The sequence below is a fragment of the Thunnus maccoyii genome, chromosome 12 (genome assembly GCF_910596095.1).
Source record: "Thunnus maccoyii chromosome 12, fThuMac1.1, whole genome shotgun sequence".
NCBI classification, from domain to species: Eukaryota; Metazoa; Chordata; class Actinopteri; order Scombriformes; family Scombridae; genus Thunnus; species Thunnus maccoyii.
Genome location: NC_056544.1, coordinates 25,348,697 through 25,365,890, shown reverse-complemented (window position 1 = coordinate 25,365,890; position 17,194 = coordinate 25,348,697). Strand labels below are relative to the sequence as shown.

Below are 17,194 nucleotides of genomic sequence, written 5' to 3'. Positions count from 1 at the left end.
GGAACGTAATGAATAAAAGGCTTTTAGCTATGGAGAAGAGAGGGAAAGAGAGAGAGAGAGAGAGATAAGCAGGTGAGCAGAGTGTGGGAACCTTTAGATATGGATTTGACTCGAAGGGCCTGATTCTTTGACTGCAGAGGATACACTGATGTATGTGAGTGAGACAGAGAGAGGAGGGGAGGAAGACTTATGGAGAGAGAGAGAGGAAGAAGGCAGGACTGATAAAGGTCTTTGTTTTATTTACTGAGTCTTTGTTTTCCCATCAGTCATCACTGTCCTCTCCAGTTGGATTCATCTTTACTTTATGGGACGCCGCCGCAGAAATAAAACCTCAGATTATTTTCCTCACTCTGGTTTTGAGACTGTGATTTAGTGGTGATACATACGTATGAAGCAGCACCCATAATCCTCCACAGTCAGAGCTGATGCATTGATGTGATTCATGTTGATTCGACTGTTGGAGCTGATCTCATTATTTTCCTCCCAGCTGTGTACGAACAGTCCTGCGAGGCGTACAAACATAACGGCAACACGTCGGGACATTTTTATATCGACGCGGACGGCAGCGGACCAATCAAACCACAGCTGGTCTACTGCAACATGACAGGTGACACACACACACACACACACACACACACACACTTCCACTCCTCATCATCCTCCCATTATCACTCAGTGTTTTGTATGATTAGCATTTACATAATTGTAAATGATGATTCTCATCACACTCTGATCTACTTTGTCTTCCACCAACCTTTCCTACAAGACTCTCTCTCTTTATTTTCCCTTCTCTACCTCAGTTCCCCCACCACCCATTCATCTTTCTGCCTGCTCTGTCCATCTGTCTTGGTGCTTTATATAATTTGTATCATGGTGATAAAGAACTTTGTTCTTTTTTATTTTCCTTGTCTTTTCTCCGTACGATATATATCTTTCTCCCAGTCTGTGTCAGTGCTTTACCTGATTTACATAATAGTATAAGTATGAATAATCACTTTGGTCTCTCTTCTCTGCTGTTTTTCTGTCTCTTTCCTTCTGTGTTTGCTCATTACATAAAATACATGGCCAAAAATATGTGGACGCCCAAACAATATGTTGTTGAAAATCTTATTCCAAAACAACGGGTATTAATCTGCTGCTATAACACTCTTCTGGGAAGGCTTTACAAGATTTTGAAACCTGAAGGGATTTGCTCAGCCACAAGACCAGTAGTTAGTTTGGCCACTGGGCAATGAAGCCTGGCTGGCAGTTGGTGTTTCAATTCATCCCAAAGGTGTTGGATGAGGTCGATGCCAGGGTTTTGTCTGGACTGGTCAACTTCTTTGACACTAAAATCTGGTTTTTGTGCATTATCATGTTGAAACAGGAAGGGGCCATGAATAGGCAGAAAATATTTGAAAAGCAATTATATCCTTCTTGAATAAGATGTTAGGAATGCACTTGAGCAAATCCCCCCTGTGTCTATTTGGATTATTACTTGTGTCTTATTGCTAACTGTACAGGGCTTCCTTTTCTTACTTTTTTTTAAATTGATTTTGTCCTGTTTTGTTTTTTTGTCTTTCCTGTTAAGGGAACCGCTTTGTGTTTGAGTCACTGTCATTGTTGATTTTGATTATGTTACTTGATTTATATTTACCAAGGTTATAAATGATATTGAGGAGGAACAAAAAACAGGCAAAAATAACAGTATGGTGGTTGTTTGTGTCACTATTTTCTGTATTAATAATATTTCCCTTAATACGTAAGACTTTTTATAGCCATATGGTGTAATTTTCATGGTCGTAATGGTTGTTTTCTTGTGTCTGTCTCTCTGTTGACCAGAGGAGAACACATGGATGGTGATCCAGCACAACAACACAGAGCTGACTAGACTCAGACCGTCTCCAGGTGGGAACCAGCACTCAGTCCACTTTGACTACTCGACTGAAGAGGAGCAGCTATTGGTCGTCATCAGCCAGTCAGAGTACTGCGAGCAGGAACTGTCCTACCACTGCAGGAAGTCCCGCCTCCTAAACACTCCAGGTGAGGCCTGTTTGTTTATCCAGGAAAGAAGGAATGGAGAACGTGACTTATTTACTTTTGTGGCTCACAGTAAGGATTCATACATAGCAAGGCATGACGTCACCCACTGGTTTACAGTAGAGCTGGTTTGAAGCCCAGAGTTGCTACTTATGGTTGGCACTAGCTTACTGGAAACTTTGACCGGTGCACGCCATGGATGTATAAAGAGAACTGGATACAGTGTCGGAGGCAGGGTCCCGTTCATTCCTATGAAAGTTGCTCAGTGGCAAATGAAGCCAAAGAAGTTCAACTTCTTCGGCATTGTTTCTGCATCTGTGGGAACCATAGACCAAGTGCACTAGTGACTTTCACCAACCAGCCTCTTCCAGTTTAGCCCTCCGGCTCACCTGAATTTGGATAAAACAATTCAATCAGGCGGCTCTTCCAGAATTTCAAAATGTGATTGGACCGAACAGATCAAATTCTGATAGTGAGATGAGTCATTTTACGGGGGTTGTGACGCTCAAAAAAATTATCCACCGATTTACAGATGTGTCTTTCTCAATGTAGGTCTATGGGAAAAAGTCTTTTTGGGCCCAATAGCATTGCACGATGTTATAATTACACAGCTTGGTCGCTATGTCAAATTGTCTTCACAGCCTGGCGTTGTTCCTGGGGACTTGGTGCACATTTGGGCTAAGGTTAGCTACTTTAGCTAAATTGTGCCAACAGGGCAGGTATCATAATCAAGTAACTTTCTGTATGACAGCATCCTGTGAGCCACAAATCACAAACACACAGTAGAGCTGTGTGTCTGGAGAAAAATCACTGTTTATTCTTTAAACAGAAGCTCAGAAAGTCTGACTCAGTGCGAGTCCTGGAACTGGGGAGAGCAGATGTCAGTCACAGCTGTCAATCAGTGCCCAAGCAGCAGACAATCAATTCAGAGCAATAATTTTCAAAATGACAACCAGCACACTTATTAGAGGGCCTGAATTTAGCAATTGAGACCATAGTGACTCATTAAAAAAAAGCTGATGCTTTTTGAATGGGAGTCAGTTGGAGGCAGCATCTATCCTGCAGTGTTTTCTCAAGCCTTGGTAGTTGCCTCTTGATTCAAACCAGAAAACATAAGAAGCCATTTTTTCTAAGTTGCAGCCTATTGATGTAGGCTGGCTTTCCATTTCAGCTGAAACATCCTCTCTGCTCCATTTACCCCCAGTGGGAAAAAACAGATTAAATCAGGCTAAATGAGGACAAAACAAATGATCTTTAAAATATTGTGTTAATGTGGGGTTTTTTTTTCTTTCAAGGATTTACTTCTGTTGTTAACCAATGAACTGTATGGATAATTGTTTTACATTTTGTGCTGTCACATTTAATTTTTTTTATAAAAGTGAGTTATGAGGCGTATATCATGTACAAAGAAAAAAAAAAACTTGTCTAACTCCCTGCATCTCCACAAATCTTTCTCGCTCCGTCAGAAAAAAACAAAATGATTGCTTCGCTCATTGCTGCAAACTTAATCAAGCTCCAACGATGTTCTTCCCATTTAAAAATGAACCAGACAAATTGATTGTGTATAATTTGTTTTAAATGTCTCCCTCTTTGTGCATAGAGTCCAATTAGTTTGCCTGTGTTTTTTTTAAATGTTTTCTCATGGTCTCCCTCTGTCTCCAGCAAGCTTAAAAGCCATTAACTGTCCCCAGCGCCATTAGTTAGAATCAGAAATCTATGTATGTTTATTATTATCCATATATAAATTCAACATTTATCTTTAATGCCTTTTGCATTCAAGCATCATACAGTATTATAGTTTCACAGCTCTAGAGAAAGTTGTAGCAAATGACCATCAGTATTGACATATTTAATCTTTTGCTGCATTATAATCTTCTGTCAGCAAAAACAGGAAGCAGGAAAAGACTGAAACAGTGAAGGGCAGAGTGGATAGAGGACAGAAAAGGAGATGGATGGATGAAGTATTTTTTGCTTTCTCTGCATTTAGTTTATAGTCTAACAGTGGGCTACAATAAAGTGAAATTGTTGTAAAAGCTTCACTCTGTACATCATTTTTAGAAGAAAATAACAGTCCATGATGCAGTGACCAAGCAATAGTGTTGTGCAGAAAATACATTCCAGTAAAAAGCATAAAAGAAAAGTAATGTACTGTTGAGGTATAGAAGAGAATATTTGGACTAGGAAATGGATGGAAAAAGCATATGTGGTTTAAGGAGAGAGGAATTGATAGAAAGGCACAAAGTGCAGGATATATAGGGACCTTTTCTATCATTAACTCACAGTGCTGTCACATTAATGGTTCTCACAACTCACAATGGAAGACAGTGGTATTTTATCCTTTTATTTCATGGCCTCATTGTTTTGTCCAAAAAGCTAGTTTTCAGTTTCATTGAAAGAGCCTTGAAACATCTTGTTTATACTACTTCAGTTATACTTTCTCAAAGGAAGTCAAGAAAACGCAACACAAAAAACATTTTATATATTTAATCTTTATTTATCTTTGAATTCCTAATTTGTGTTTGCTGTTTCAGTATGTTGTCATATGAATAAAAGGTTTCACAGGTCATCGAGGTCAGCGTGGTTAAACAGCGATTTGTCACATGATCAACTTTAGTATTTTGTATTTGTTTAATCCATGTCTACCACTAGTGACAGAGGTAAACATATGTATCTCCTTGGTATTACACAGCACAATACCCTTTCAGGCAGCACTCAACCATTTTCTCTCAGCACACATCTCTTTGTTTTGCTTCCAAACAAAGTTAGTCTTACTTTCTCCTAAAAACACAGAGCTCACACATTGTAAACAGAATCTTGAAGTAAGTGTGAAGGGTTGCACCTGATTGAACAAAATGTTTTCTCACATGTCACTTGTTGTTCTGTATGTGTGTTTCAGAGGGATCTCCGTTCAGCTGGTGGTTCGGTGGTCCCGGTCCCGGACGTCTCCAGACTTATTGGGGTGGAGCTCAGCCAGGCAGCCAGCAGTGTGCCTGCGGCCTGCAGGGTGACTGTGTGGACCCACAACACTACTGCAACTGTGACGCCGACCGCATGGAGTGGTACTGAACTTAACAAATACAGACACACACATTGTGTTTTTTGTTGTGTCTAAGAAGAGAAAATGTAGTTGTAAGGGGTAGAAAAGCCAGAAGTCTTCCGTATTCTTTGGTTGCACAATGTTGCCACACATGAATTCATAAGACGTGACAAAGGAGACTTAATTAACACATTATGGGGACTCAACTCCCTTTTGGGGACAAAAAGCAAGTTCCCGTAACATGAATCATTAAATTTTAGGGTGAAGACTTGGTTTACGGTTAAGATAAGTTTAGGGTTAGGATTAGGGTAAGAGTTTGGGTTAGGCATGTAGTGGTAATGGTTAGGGTCAGCTTTTAGTGTAGTGTAATGTTCTCCAGAAATTCAAAATAATGGAATTTGCCATAAAAGTTTCAGTTTGCTTTGATGTTAATTCCGTTATGTTAAAAAAAGACAGCTAGATGAACAGACCTAAATATGAATTTTATAGTCATGTGTAAATACAGCCTGGATGCTTTTCTCAAGAAATTAATATTGAAATTATTTCATTTGTTACAAAACACAAAGTAACTTGCTGAAGAGATGAGACATTTTCGGCAACTGGCACTCTTGTGAAGATAATATATTTATCAGGCGGTAAGCCCATGAGGCCAGAAAAGGAATTTTCTCAGATGGAGTTTAGACAATGGTGGTGGATACTGTATACAAGGAGAGTTTGGTGACCTTAGAGGTTTCTGACAGCTGAACCAACTCAGAAAAAAAATCTGTTGGCGACAAGATGGTTGGTTAACAAAACTGTTAAATCAGATCAGGCTATTAAATATACATATGAGATATAGGAGGAAGAGAAATTGCATTTGCTCCCTGATTAAACTCACTAAATTTAATTTCTCATTCCAGGAAACCACACATGACTGATAACTTTCTCAAAGCATACTGTCCCTGCTTGACTTGCAACTTTGGAGAGTTAGCTAACAACAAAGGGATAAATCAAGCAAAAAACAAAACTGTTTTAATGTTTCTTCGTGTTGTAAGCAATCCTGCCATGCCTCACTTCCTTCCTTCTATCATTTCCCATAGTAAACTGTTTGTGCAACAACAACTCTATTTTTACAGACCGCAGCTGCTTCTGCTCTTCAATATTTCATCAGATTCACAAAGTGCTGTATACACGACTCTCTTCCAGTCCTGGATATAGTTTTATACATAACTTTCCTCAGCAACAAGGCTGCAGACAGATTATCTAAACTGAATAAAACTGAATGGGGGCATAAATGGACAGTAAGTGTCTTGTTTTTGGAAGTAGTTCCCAAAACCTGCCATGGATAGAGCGTTGAGTGTCAGGATGGTAATGATTTGGTTTTAGAATAAATAGGTCCCCAAGAGATCACACCTACACACCGCAATGTTTGCATCAGCTAGTTTCAAAATGCAATATTTTCATAAGTGTGATGTAACATTAAAAATATACACAGCAATAAATCTATGCAAGCAAATGAGCAGTAAGTAGTTTGAGGTTCGAGATTGGTATGTGTTTGCTTATTCTCTTCATCCTGCTTTTTTCTTCATCTTTGTATTAATATTGTCCTGATCATCCTTCTTCCTCATCTTCTCCGATTTGTTTTACTCCCCATTTTCTCTTTCACCTTTTATTTTTTTTGTTCTTCTCTGTTCTCTCTTCTCTCTCTCTTCAAATATATTCTTCTTCTGCTCATTTTATTCCTTTCGCTTTTTCTCTTGTTCTTTTATTTCTCCTCCAGGACTGAAGACTCTGGTCTATTGACCCATAAGGAAAGCCTCCCCATCAGGTCTCTGGTGCTGGGTGATATCCAGAGGCCAGGGTCAGAGGCCGCCTACAGGGTGGGATCACTCCGTTGTCATGGAGACAGTAAGTCGAGCCAAGTGTCCCAGTTGCCTGATTAAACTTGATTCTTAAGAAACTAAGTCATTTAAAACCTCAGGAGTTGTTATGGTTTTTATTACGCTTATCACTGAGCAACATTACAACATTAAGTCTTTTGATAACTAAACTAAACACTATTTCTTCTATTATATTCTTTCAAAACAGATCAAAGTGACTGTTCTTACTTTTCTTTTTTTAAATTACTTTAATTACCTGCTTAAATTAATGAACTTAACACAAATCTCAAAGCACAGCCAACAAACAAATTACAACAAATTGGCTGATTTGTTTGTTACATAATGTTTCCTACGCTATGATCTTGACGGTGAGCTTTCGTTTTTTGTTTCTCAGAGAATTTCTGGAACGCTGCGTTTTTCGACAAGGAGACGTCATACCTCCACTTTCCCACCTTCCATGGAGAGCTGAGCGCAGAGATCTCCTTCTTGTTTAAAACCACGGCTTCCTCTGGTGTTTTCCTGGAAAACCTCGGCATCAAAGACTTCATCCGGATCGAACTGAGCTGTAAGTAACCCCTGGAGGATAAAGACTGAAGTCAAACCAAACACACTCAGAGTGTGGAAGAGGACCTTAGCTTAGATGCTCACAGTGTGCATCCTTAAAAGATGACTGCAGTTACAGAGAGATGTTTTACTTGTGTTTACTTGTGTGTCTTGGTGGATTGTATATGTATTTACAGCCCTTTATGGTGCATATACAGTAATTCATAAGGAAGCAAAATCTATGATACAGTTAGAAAATGCAATAGCAATTCATTTGCTTTCAGGTGATAATTTTCACCTCCTCGATGTGATTTTAAAAGAAATTCTGTTCTTGCTGCTTATTTTTGTGGACGTGGAACACTTCACTATTCTCAATTTGTATTTCTACAATTTATCTAATTGATTCCCCAGTGCTGGAAATAAATCACTTGCCAATGCTGGAAACAGCCCACTGGTGTTACAGTCAAGTGTGGTAACATTTTCGCACCAATTTATACTTAAATTGGTGGAGTTGAGAGATATTGGTTGTTACATGTTTTTATTGACTTGTTGGTTCATGTTTTCTTCCAGTGTTGCATGCATGTTTCCAACATTTATTCAGCACCAGGCTGCAGATCAGTTTTCTAATCAAAACGGTCCATTTCTTCCCCCACAGACTGCAGTTGAATGCGTTCCACAGTCATACGCTTCCACAGATAACATCCATTATCCGTGGATGCCAGGGCTGGACTGGGAAAAAAAAATTGGCCCTGGCATTTTAGGCCCAGACCGGCCCCCCACCATCGGTCGAACTCCACCCACCAGTACACCATCCATGTGGTCCCCTTATATATGTGTACTGTAATGTTCTCACAACCCACTACAAAGCTGACTAGTAAGTGCTGTGGACAAGTATACCAGTGCAAGTGGAGCAGTGTACTCACTCGCTCTTGACTTACTCCCTGGTGATCAGACGTGGCTGTGGGGTATACAATATCCATACTCAAATAGAAGTAGAAGTATCATTTCAAATTATTTAATAGTATTTAAGTATACAAGTATACAATCTTAAATTCACTGTACTATGTCTTTCCATTAAAATGCAGAGAGTGAAAGTCTTACATAATTAAATAAAGGACGTCTTTGTTTGTTTGGGGAGTTTGAACTACAGTTGACCTCTATCGCCTGCATAATGGTGCTCACGTGCCTACCACATGAATTTGCATGCTTACTGCACAGCAGCACCAAACAATTTGAACATACTTTAGGTGGAGAAAGGTCTGGAGTAGGCTACATGTAGGCCTACGTTACCCCACAGATAGTTATAACAGAAATCCATACTATATATATCATAACAGTTACTACATACCTGAAAATAATTATCGTCATTCATTGAATTATTGTCATTAATTGAATTAATCATCATTCATCATCATCATCATGGCATAGCACACACACAACCTCCCTGAGAGTCCCTGTTTCCCTGCATGCTAATCCCTGTTTACCACTTCAACTACACTCTCTTGCTCACTCTGATCCTCAGCTCCCCTGTCGCACGCCTGCTCCTCTGCCTGCTCCTCTGCCTGCTCCTCTGCCTGGCAGTGGTCATGGCTAGCCACCTGTTGCGGCATAACGGCGGGTACTGCTGTCACTGTAGATGTTGAAGCTACTGCTGCAGCCCCTGCAGCAAACATATCTGTGATTTTTGCACTTTTGGTGGCATCTACATCTAGATTCTTCATTTTTTTGGCCAACAGCTTCTCCACACCCCCTTCTTTCATTTCTCCTTATCCATCTTGACAATAGACAATGACGCCCTGCTTCATCCACATATGTTTGGCTCTGAGCCACGGCATCTGATAGAGAAACAGCAAGGACAGAGGGGGAGGGATGGGGTTGGGTGGGTGATTGGGACAGCCTAGTGTCATAGAAAATGAACCAATTGGCCGTTGTCCCTGCTTTATGGGCCAGTTGTTAGAGATAAAACATTTTTAATATTAAAAATTAAAATTATATCAGCGCCAAAGTGTGTCCGCCCACCAGGAAAATGCCCAGTAGGCCAGATTACCAGTCCAGCGCTGATGGAGGCGTATGACTGTAGAACTCACATGGGACAATGGTTGCATTCTCAACACGACAAATAAAATGTCACTAAGATAAAATCCATAAAAAAGGAGCTCATAATTATTACACACATTTTTGTACCCTTGCTTTTAATTTAATTTCATTGATGTCATTGTAATTTTATGACCTCGCAAAGATATTTCCACCCTGACTCTCCATTAATTCCTGTCTCTTCTATAATGCACGCATTTATGGGTGCGACAATGTGTCATTTAGATTATGACAGTAGTAACCAACCGGGTGTTATTTAGTTTATGGGTACCATGGAAATGTGCCTAGGTGAGATGTATGTTTATAGCCTACCATAGATTGTGTCATATAAAATATAGCTGTATTACCCAACAAGGTGTCCTTGTGCTTGTATGGTTATGAGAGGGCAATGCATGAGGTACACATTTATGGGCAGCAATACTGTGTGTAATTCAGAAAGCTTTGTATAGTAGATGCATTGAATTATTGTCATTGCTTTTTTAAGCTCTTTCACCTCACTTAACCTTTTTAGTTTAGTTTTTTGTTTTCATAGTTTTTATTGTGTTGTGCTGCATTTTGGAAGATGTTGTTTTAGAAATAGGATTTGAAGGGACACACATAGAATCTAATACAGGGACACTGCTGTACCAACAGCCTCTCTCCTCAGGGAAATCATTGTCGGCTTGGTTGTTCTAGCTCTGAATGCTGCTGCTCTGTTTCCGGCTCCCTCAGATCACTTTGTAACACTGTGGCCGGGGCTGAGACCAATCTCTAAATGAAGTTACCGTAGGATGCTGGGATATTGTTTCATCTTGTAGTGTACTCCCATTGTAATACATCCTCACATTCTACCAGCGCAACATGAAGGATGATGGTTTTCTTTGCCTGCACTCCCCTAAATCTTTTCCTGGTAGTTCAGAGAACAGAGAGAGCTGAGCAGACAGAGAGGAGTAAATACAGATGTATCGTGCTGAGGTGCTGTCCGTGGTGCTGAACCAGGGCAGCACAAACAGGGTTAAGACGCTGGCCGTGGTCCTGAATCAGATGCTGGTGCTCAGAGGAAAGTATTCCAATCCTTTATTAGTTAAAAATAGCAATACTACAAAATAGCTACAAATAATACAAAACATTAAAAAAAAAGATGTCTGGAAGTGTTAACACCAAATTGCAATTAGTTTCTTTCTACAACTGGTTGAAGTTAGGGTACAAGAGAGTACAAGATGCTGTCCAGTACATCATCTGTCCCTCTCAGATTTGATTTGTGGTGATGACACTATACTCCAACCTGGAGAGAAGCAGTCTAAAGTGTAGTTCTTCCATGTAATCAGTACATACCCTCTTACCCAATTGCCTTGTCTTTTGTTTGTTATCCTGTGAGAGCTGTTCCTAGTCTACTTAGTTAGAAGCTCTGTTGGCTTTAGTGTTTGTTGTTTTGTTGTGAGAGAGTAATTAAACTCTGTTCCAGCGAGCCCCAGATTCCCCCTGTCTGCCTGTTTGGTCTCCCTACACTTGAGTGCAACCTACCTGCTTGTTAAAGCTTCTGTCTCTGTTCCCATTTGTGGTATTGGGAGCTGTGTGGAAATATGCTGCTTTAAAGTCAAGATCCATTCCAGCTGCGCTTGGAAAGATTTTTATGTAAAGATGCACCTGTCTCCTCAACTTAAATCGTAAAGTGAGGCTTTAGCAGAGATTAGTGTCCTGGAGAGATAATGCAGATGTGTCCCATTTGCATTAAATGCTGGTTTTAGGTTTTGCCTTTCCTCACCTAGCAGAAGTGATTAGTGAAAACTAAATCTTAAAAAGGGTCCCTTTGGAGTTTTTATCTCTCTGGGGTATCTTTGAGGTCTAACAAATGTGATGAATACATTTCCCTCCTCACAAAACATTTGCAAAGCTGATTTCTTTTAAGTATTTTAAATCCTGCTTTGTTTACATCCATGTTTACTAGCTTGCAGTCGTCTTCTTCTTCCCTACATCTTTGTCAGTACATTGTTGCATTTTGTGGTGCATTAAAGCCACCTGTAAATCACTGAAATAGTGTGAAACTATTGGCAGGACTGTCTATCAAACATGCATGTGTCCTTGCATGTGCATCATCATGTGTGTGCATGAGATAAACTAAAGGGTACCCACTCATTAAAAAACTGTTCCATAGAGTAGTAGCAGGTTAAAAACTCCACAGGGTACCTTTGTCTCCTCAACAGCAGCAATAAATGAGCTCCCTGCACAAACAAAAGCTGGACTCATTAATATCATCTCCATTTCCTTCATGTGGAGCTATTGCATTTTGTTCTTGCATAGTTTTCAGTTTAAATGATAAAACCATTACTTCTTTTGGATTAGGTATTGCCAAATAAAGTTCAGAATTTTTAATTATGGTCGATTTACAAACCTGCAATTATCTCCTTGATCTCCTTGATTAAACTTGGTTCTGTTGGCAAGCAAACAAGAATTTGTTATGAGAGTTTAATTGAAGCTCTGAATTACCAGAAGAATTCAAATGTATCTTTAAAAAGTACACTACAACTGCATAATTATTAAGTTTGGTTTGCCAAACAAATGGTAGCTTATCTGACAAAATTAGGTGTTATGACAGTCAAATACTTATCCAAATGTGACACACATAGTACACTAATTGTGTTTTTTCTCTCTCCTCTTTTGTTGCCTCCCTATGTCCCCTTACTCCCATTTCCTCCTTCTCTTTGTTGTCCACATATATCACCATATGCCTCTCTTGCTAATCTCTTTTCTTTTTTGTTGCCTCTATTCCTTCTTCTTCCCCTCTATCAGCCTCCACTCAGGTGGTTTTCTCCTTTGATGTTGGTAATGGGCCGCTGGAGGTTCATGTGGAGTCGAACATCCCACTGAACGACAACCGGTGGCACCGAGTTCGAGCCGAGCGGAATGTCAAGGAGGCGTCTCTTCGACTGGATGAGCTTCCTGCCGCCACACAGGAGGCTCCTGCTGATGGACACTTTCACCTGCAACTCAACAGCCAGCTGTTCATAGGTGAGGAGTGTGTTTTACTTTTGTATTCATGAGGACCAAATGACCAAAATTTCTCCATAGTGTGGATATTTTGTTAATTTATGCTTCTTTAAGGGATTCTTTATGATTATAGAACAGCCTCTTATAATAGTTCAAACGTGCATGTGAGTTTTCTGTGTCTGTGTGAGCTTCGCCCCATTAATCTCAGTGTTGGTGGGTTCAAGGCCCTTTCTCAAATCGTCTGGGACTGGAACGACATCAGTCTTTTTCTCTCTTCATCTCTCTCAAAGAACAGCTTCCACACTCACTTGCCAAGTTTCCTTTTATCGTTTTTGCTCTCCAGAGAGCCAGAAGCTCAGTGTTTCTGTCTCTGCAGTTCCTTCTCTAGTCAGCAGGTTGATCACAGAACTTGTAGTCAAATGATTTTTTGTCACTCCTGGCAGAAAAACTTAAATTGGCATTAGACAGTAGCCTACTTTATGAAACATTACTGTACAGTCTTCAGCATTCAGTCATCTGTGCCAAAAAGTATAGTCTCTAGAAAAGGTTCAAGTTTATTTATATTACAAGCAAGTCTCGAAAGACTTAAATGAGACAGGAAACAACTAATAGAAAAAAGACAAAAAAAACTGAGTTGATCTGAAGAATAAACACAGCATGAATATTAATTGTAATGAATTAGGCTTGAGAAGTATAATAGCTTGTTAAACAGAGCTGGCTGAGGTTTCCTGGTCCTACCAACACAAACCCTCAGGGCATACATAAAAAAGACAACCTCAGAGATAGGAAGCAAACTTGAGCAAAAATTTGACAATGATGATAATTCTAACTGTAAAGACAGCTGGATATATAGTCAAATTTCTGTATAATTTTAGGACAAGAAGTTAACTAGTAAACAGTTTTTTCTCAATTTTATTACTGGTGCAGAGACGTTTTTGACTTATTTCTATTAGTTGGCACTGAATATGGAAGATACCAATTTGACACATTTATCTGTAGGACGTCTGGCACTGCACAGATCCCTTCATAGCTAAATCTGACAGAAAAAGTAAAAGACATCAGATCAGTAATTAGAGATAAGTAACAGGTACTACAGAGTGATCTGTAATCCCATCAGAGTGGGATTAAATCCTTAGAAAAAGTTTTTAAAAACTCTCTTTTCTAACAAATATTAATCTACTATTAGCTGAATCTTGTCGTCTGCTCAGCAGTATTGGATAGGAGAAGTGCTGCACATCTATTCTACAAGTAATATTCTGATTCAAAATGCTAAACTGCTATTGGCCAAATGCCATCAGCTGCTCAGCACTATTGGATATGAAAGTGCTGAATCAATGGTTTTGACCATTAAACAATCATCCCTTTCAAAAAATAAGCACACAACAGTAATATATATATAAAGTGTGTGATGTGATTTCTTGCAGTGAGGGTCTTTAAATAATCATTAAATGAACCTGAAGCTGCAAGTTATCTATTAAGCAGTCATGTAATTAACAATCAGCGAGCTGAGAATCTCCAGTACAAATTTCATCAATACTGCAGCAGCCCTGTTTATCTCAACTTCATCTGTCTGTACGTCTGTGAGAGAAAAAAAAGAAAGAAAATCCATCAGTTGTTATCAGGTTTTATCATTCTACAAATATTATGTACATCACTTCATATCAGTAAACATACACTGTGGAGGGAAAACCAACAAACAGTGATGAAATTGGTTGAAGGGAGCAGCAGCAGCAGCAGCAGCAGGGAATCGAGGTGAATATTGATTTGCTGAATGTGTTTAGCTGATAATCCACTCTGAATAGCCAACAAGTCATCACCATCAGTCTAAATGCATATATGTTTACCTCTGAATTACTGGTACAGTACATCGGAATAAGCCTAATGGATTTATGTGTTGGAATGGAAATGTGCCGCTGTTAGTCACCAGAATGTTTGGCAATGGATGTGTTTGTATTAAAATGTTTGACTTGACGGCCTTGATTTGATGTGCAGATATGAAAAATTTGCATTTCCACTCTTTGTTTTGTCAAAAAGCAGTCACTGTTATCATTTGATGTGATGTATTTTTTGTTAAAGTGTCTTTGAGGAAGCTGTTTAGAGCTGAAATGTAAATGTAGGTTACACATTATATCTCAGTATGTATGTGTATAAATAAAGCATATTATCTGTTGAGCTTTTATGCAATCATAAGCCACAATGTTGCTGTACAAGCTGTATGTACAGTTTATTTATGAGCCATAATCCTATATTCAACAAATGCATAAGGAAAAATATTTGTTTGGATTTCTAATCCTAGTTTACATTATGGATAACTAAGCTGTATTATCATTGTGCATTTATAAGACTTTCACAGATTTATAAGTAAGTCTACTCATTTGTAGGAATTAATAAGACATAGCGTTGTTGTCTATGAGCCATAATTCCATAAACATTGTATTTATGAGCCTTAATTATTCCTTATACAGATTTACATGGCAGTGAAATACATTGTGTCAATTAATAACCCGTGGTATTGCCTTGCATGGATTTATAAGCCATAGGATTGCTTTTCCAGTCTCTATATTGCCATTTGTATGTGTAAAATATCCACATGCAGCAGTTTCAGGTGAAAGATATTTGCATTCATTGCAAACAGCATCTCGCATTACTCGTTGTATTGTCTGGTGTGGATAGATAAGCTGTAGTTTATTTGTGCTGCATTAGTGTCCGTGTTGGCTGGTGTGTTCAGATATTGGTTTTCTGCATCCCATGAGTATTTCCATTGACTTTAAAAGAAAACCTGGTGTAATCAGTTTCCTTTCAAGGTACTGTTTGATTTCAACTTCACAAAGAGGTTAAATCTAATCATCCTTGATCAAATCATTATTATCGGCTTTTATCAAAATTTTTTATAGTTGCTGTTTTCCTCAGCAAACATTAAGGTTTTGCAACACTGCATTCCACATCAGTATGGAAACAACAGAAACAATTTTGTTTAAGTTGTTTCATTTCAGTCATTTATTGAGCAAAAATGTCAAACACTCTCTGGTTCCAGTTCCTGGCTTAAGCAGATTTGATACTTTGATAACATTTCAGACTTTTTAGTGGACAAAATAGGGTATTTAAGAATGTAACCAAATGCTCTTTGACCTACCAGTATTTTACAGATTAGTCTATTAACTGATAACAAGACCCAGAGTCTGCAGCCACACAAGCGTTTCTGTGAGGCTGCACTTAGGCACAGCTGTGCTTTGAGCTAAATCTAATGCTGGCATACTAACATGTTCTCAGTGACAATACTAACATGCTGATGTTTAGCAGGCATAATGTTTACCATGTTCACCATCTTAGTTTAGCTAGTTAACATGCTAACATTTGCTAATTAGCACTAAGTTCAAAGTACAGTTGAGCCTGATGGAAATGGCTTTAGTTTTGCAGGTATTCAGTCAAAGTATTGTGCAAATTAAAATTTTGACCTGTTGATGGTACTAGATGAAAAGTCAGGGGATCACAAAGTTATCACAGTAAATTGTGAGGGGACATATGGATATCTGTACCAAAATTCATAACAATCCATCCAATCAAGACACTTTCTTCAAAACCACAGTTGTCAACCTCATGGTGGCGCTAGAGGTAAAGTCAGAGGATCACCAAAGTCTTCAGGATTCATCCTCTTGGGACCATGAATGTCTAACAATTTTCAATTTCAATCCATTCAATATTTGTTGTAATAATTCAGTCTTTTGAACCGACTGAACAACATCGTCATCCCCAGAGCCCTGCTGCTAGTGTGGCTAAAAACAATTACATGATGATCAAGGAATATGTGCTGACATTATTTACCAGAATTGTTGGCAATGGATGTTTGTATTAAAATGTTTGACTTGACAGTCATGATTTGATGTAGTACAGATATGAAGAATTTGCATATCCACTCTTTGTTTTGTCAAAAAACAGTCACCATTATAAAGTTTTGAACCGACTGAACGACACTGTCATCCCTAGAGCCCTGTGCCAGTGTGGCTAAAAACAATTACATGATGATAAAGAATTAATCATTAGTTGCAGCCCGACTGTACTCTTTGATCATTTATTCAATGTCTACCTCACAAATATGTTGCAGATGGCCCTATTCTGTATGTGTTTATCGCATAATATCCTTTTATCTTGAGACTGTAATTCTCCTGTCAGAGCAGTGTGGTTGAAGCTCTGGCTGCTGCAAAATTTTCCTCTGCTAAAACCCCAGATTTGGGTTTATTCACTCTTCCTACACTTTGCTTTCTGAGCCTGCAGGTTGAGGTTCTTTGTATTTTGAACCACGTACATTGCCTTTGATGATTGCTTTGATCGCTGAGATCATTGAGACCGTAATCGTCTTGTTAGGGCCAAGGTTATATACAGTATGAGGTTGAAATTCTCACTGATCTTGAAGGTCCCACTGATAGCTTTGCTCCTTTGGTCCTAGGTAGAGTTTATCTGCATTTGGATTCTTTGATCTTTGCTTTGATCTTTACTCCAAAAATCCCTCATTATGCTTCATATAAATGGTCTTACCATCCCAGAAGTGATGCTTGTAAGCACTGTCTTCATTTGATGTTTAGAAGCTGTCATCTTTGTTTGAGCTGAAGTTGTAAAGTTGGATGTGCTTTAAAAACCCTCACCAGTTTACCTGTTCAAAGTTTCCAGATTCTGAAGG

General features: G+C 38.9%; 1 protein-coding gene across 1 annotated transcript in view; it reads left to right on the top strand.

Annotated features, from left to right (window-relative positions):
- LOC121909245 (contactin-associated protein-like 4) overlaps positions 1–17,194 on the top strand; it is a 120,613-nt gene that overhangs the window by 80,767 nt on the left and 22,652 nt on the right. The window contains exons 12-17 of the mRNA XM_042429710.1: positions 488–607; positions 1,822–2,022; positions 4,916–5,078; positions 6,816–6,943; positions 7,310–7,480; positions 12,322–12,540. Coding sequence (XP_042285644.1) covers positions 488–607; positions 1,822–2,022; positions 4,916–5,078; positions 6,816–6,943; positions 7,310–7,480; positions 12,322–12,540 — 1,002 coding nt within the window. The remainder of the gene's footprint in view (positions 1–487; positions 608–1,821; positions 2,023–4,915; positions 5,079–6,815; positions 6,944–7,309; positions 7,481–12,321; positions 12,541–17,194) is intronic.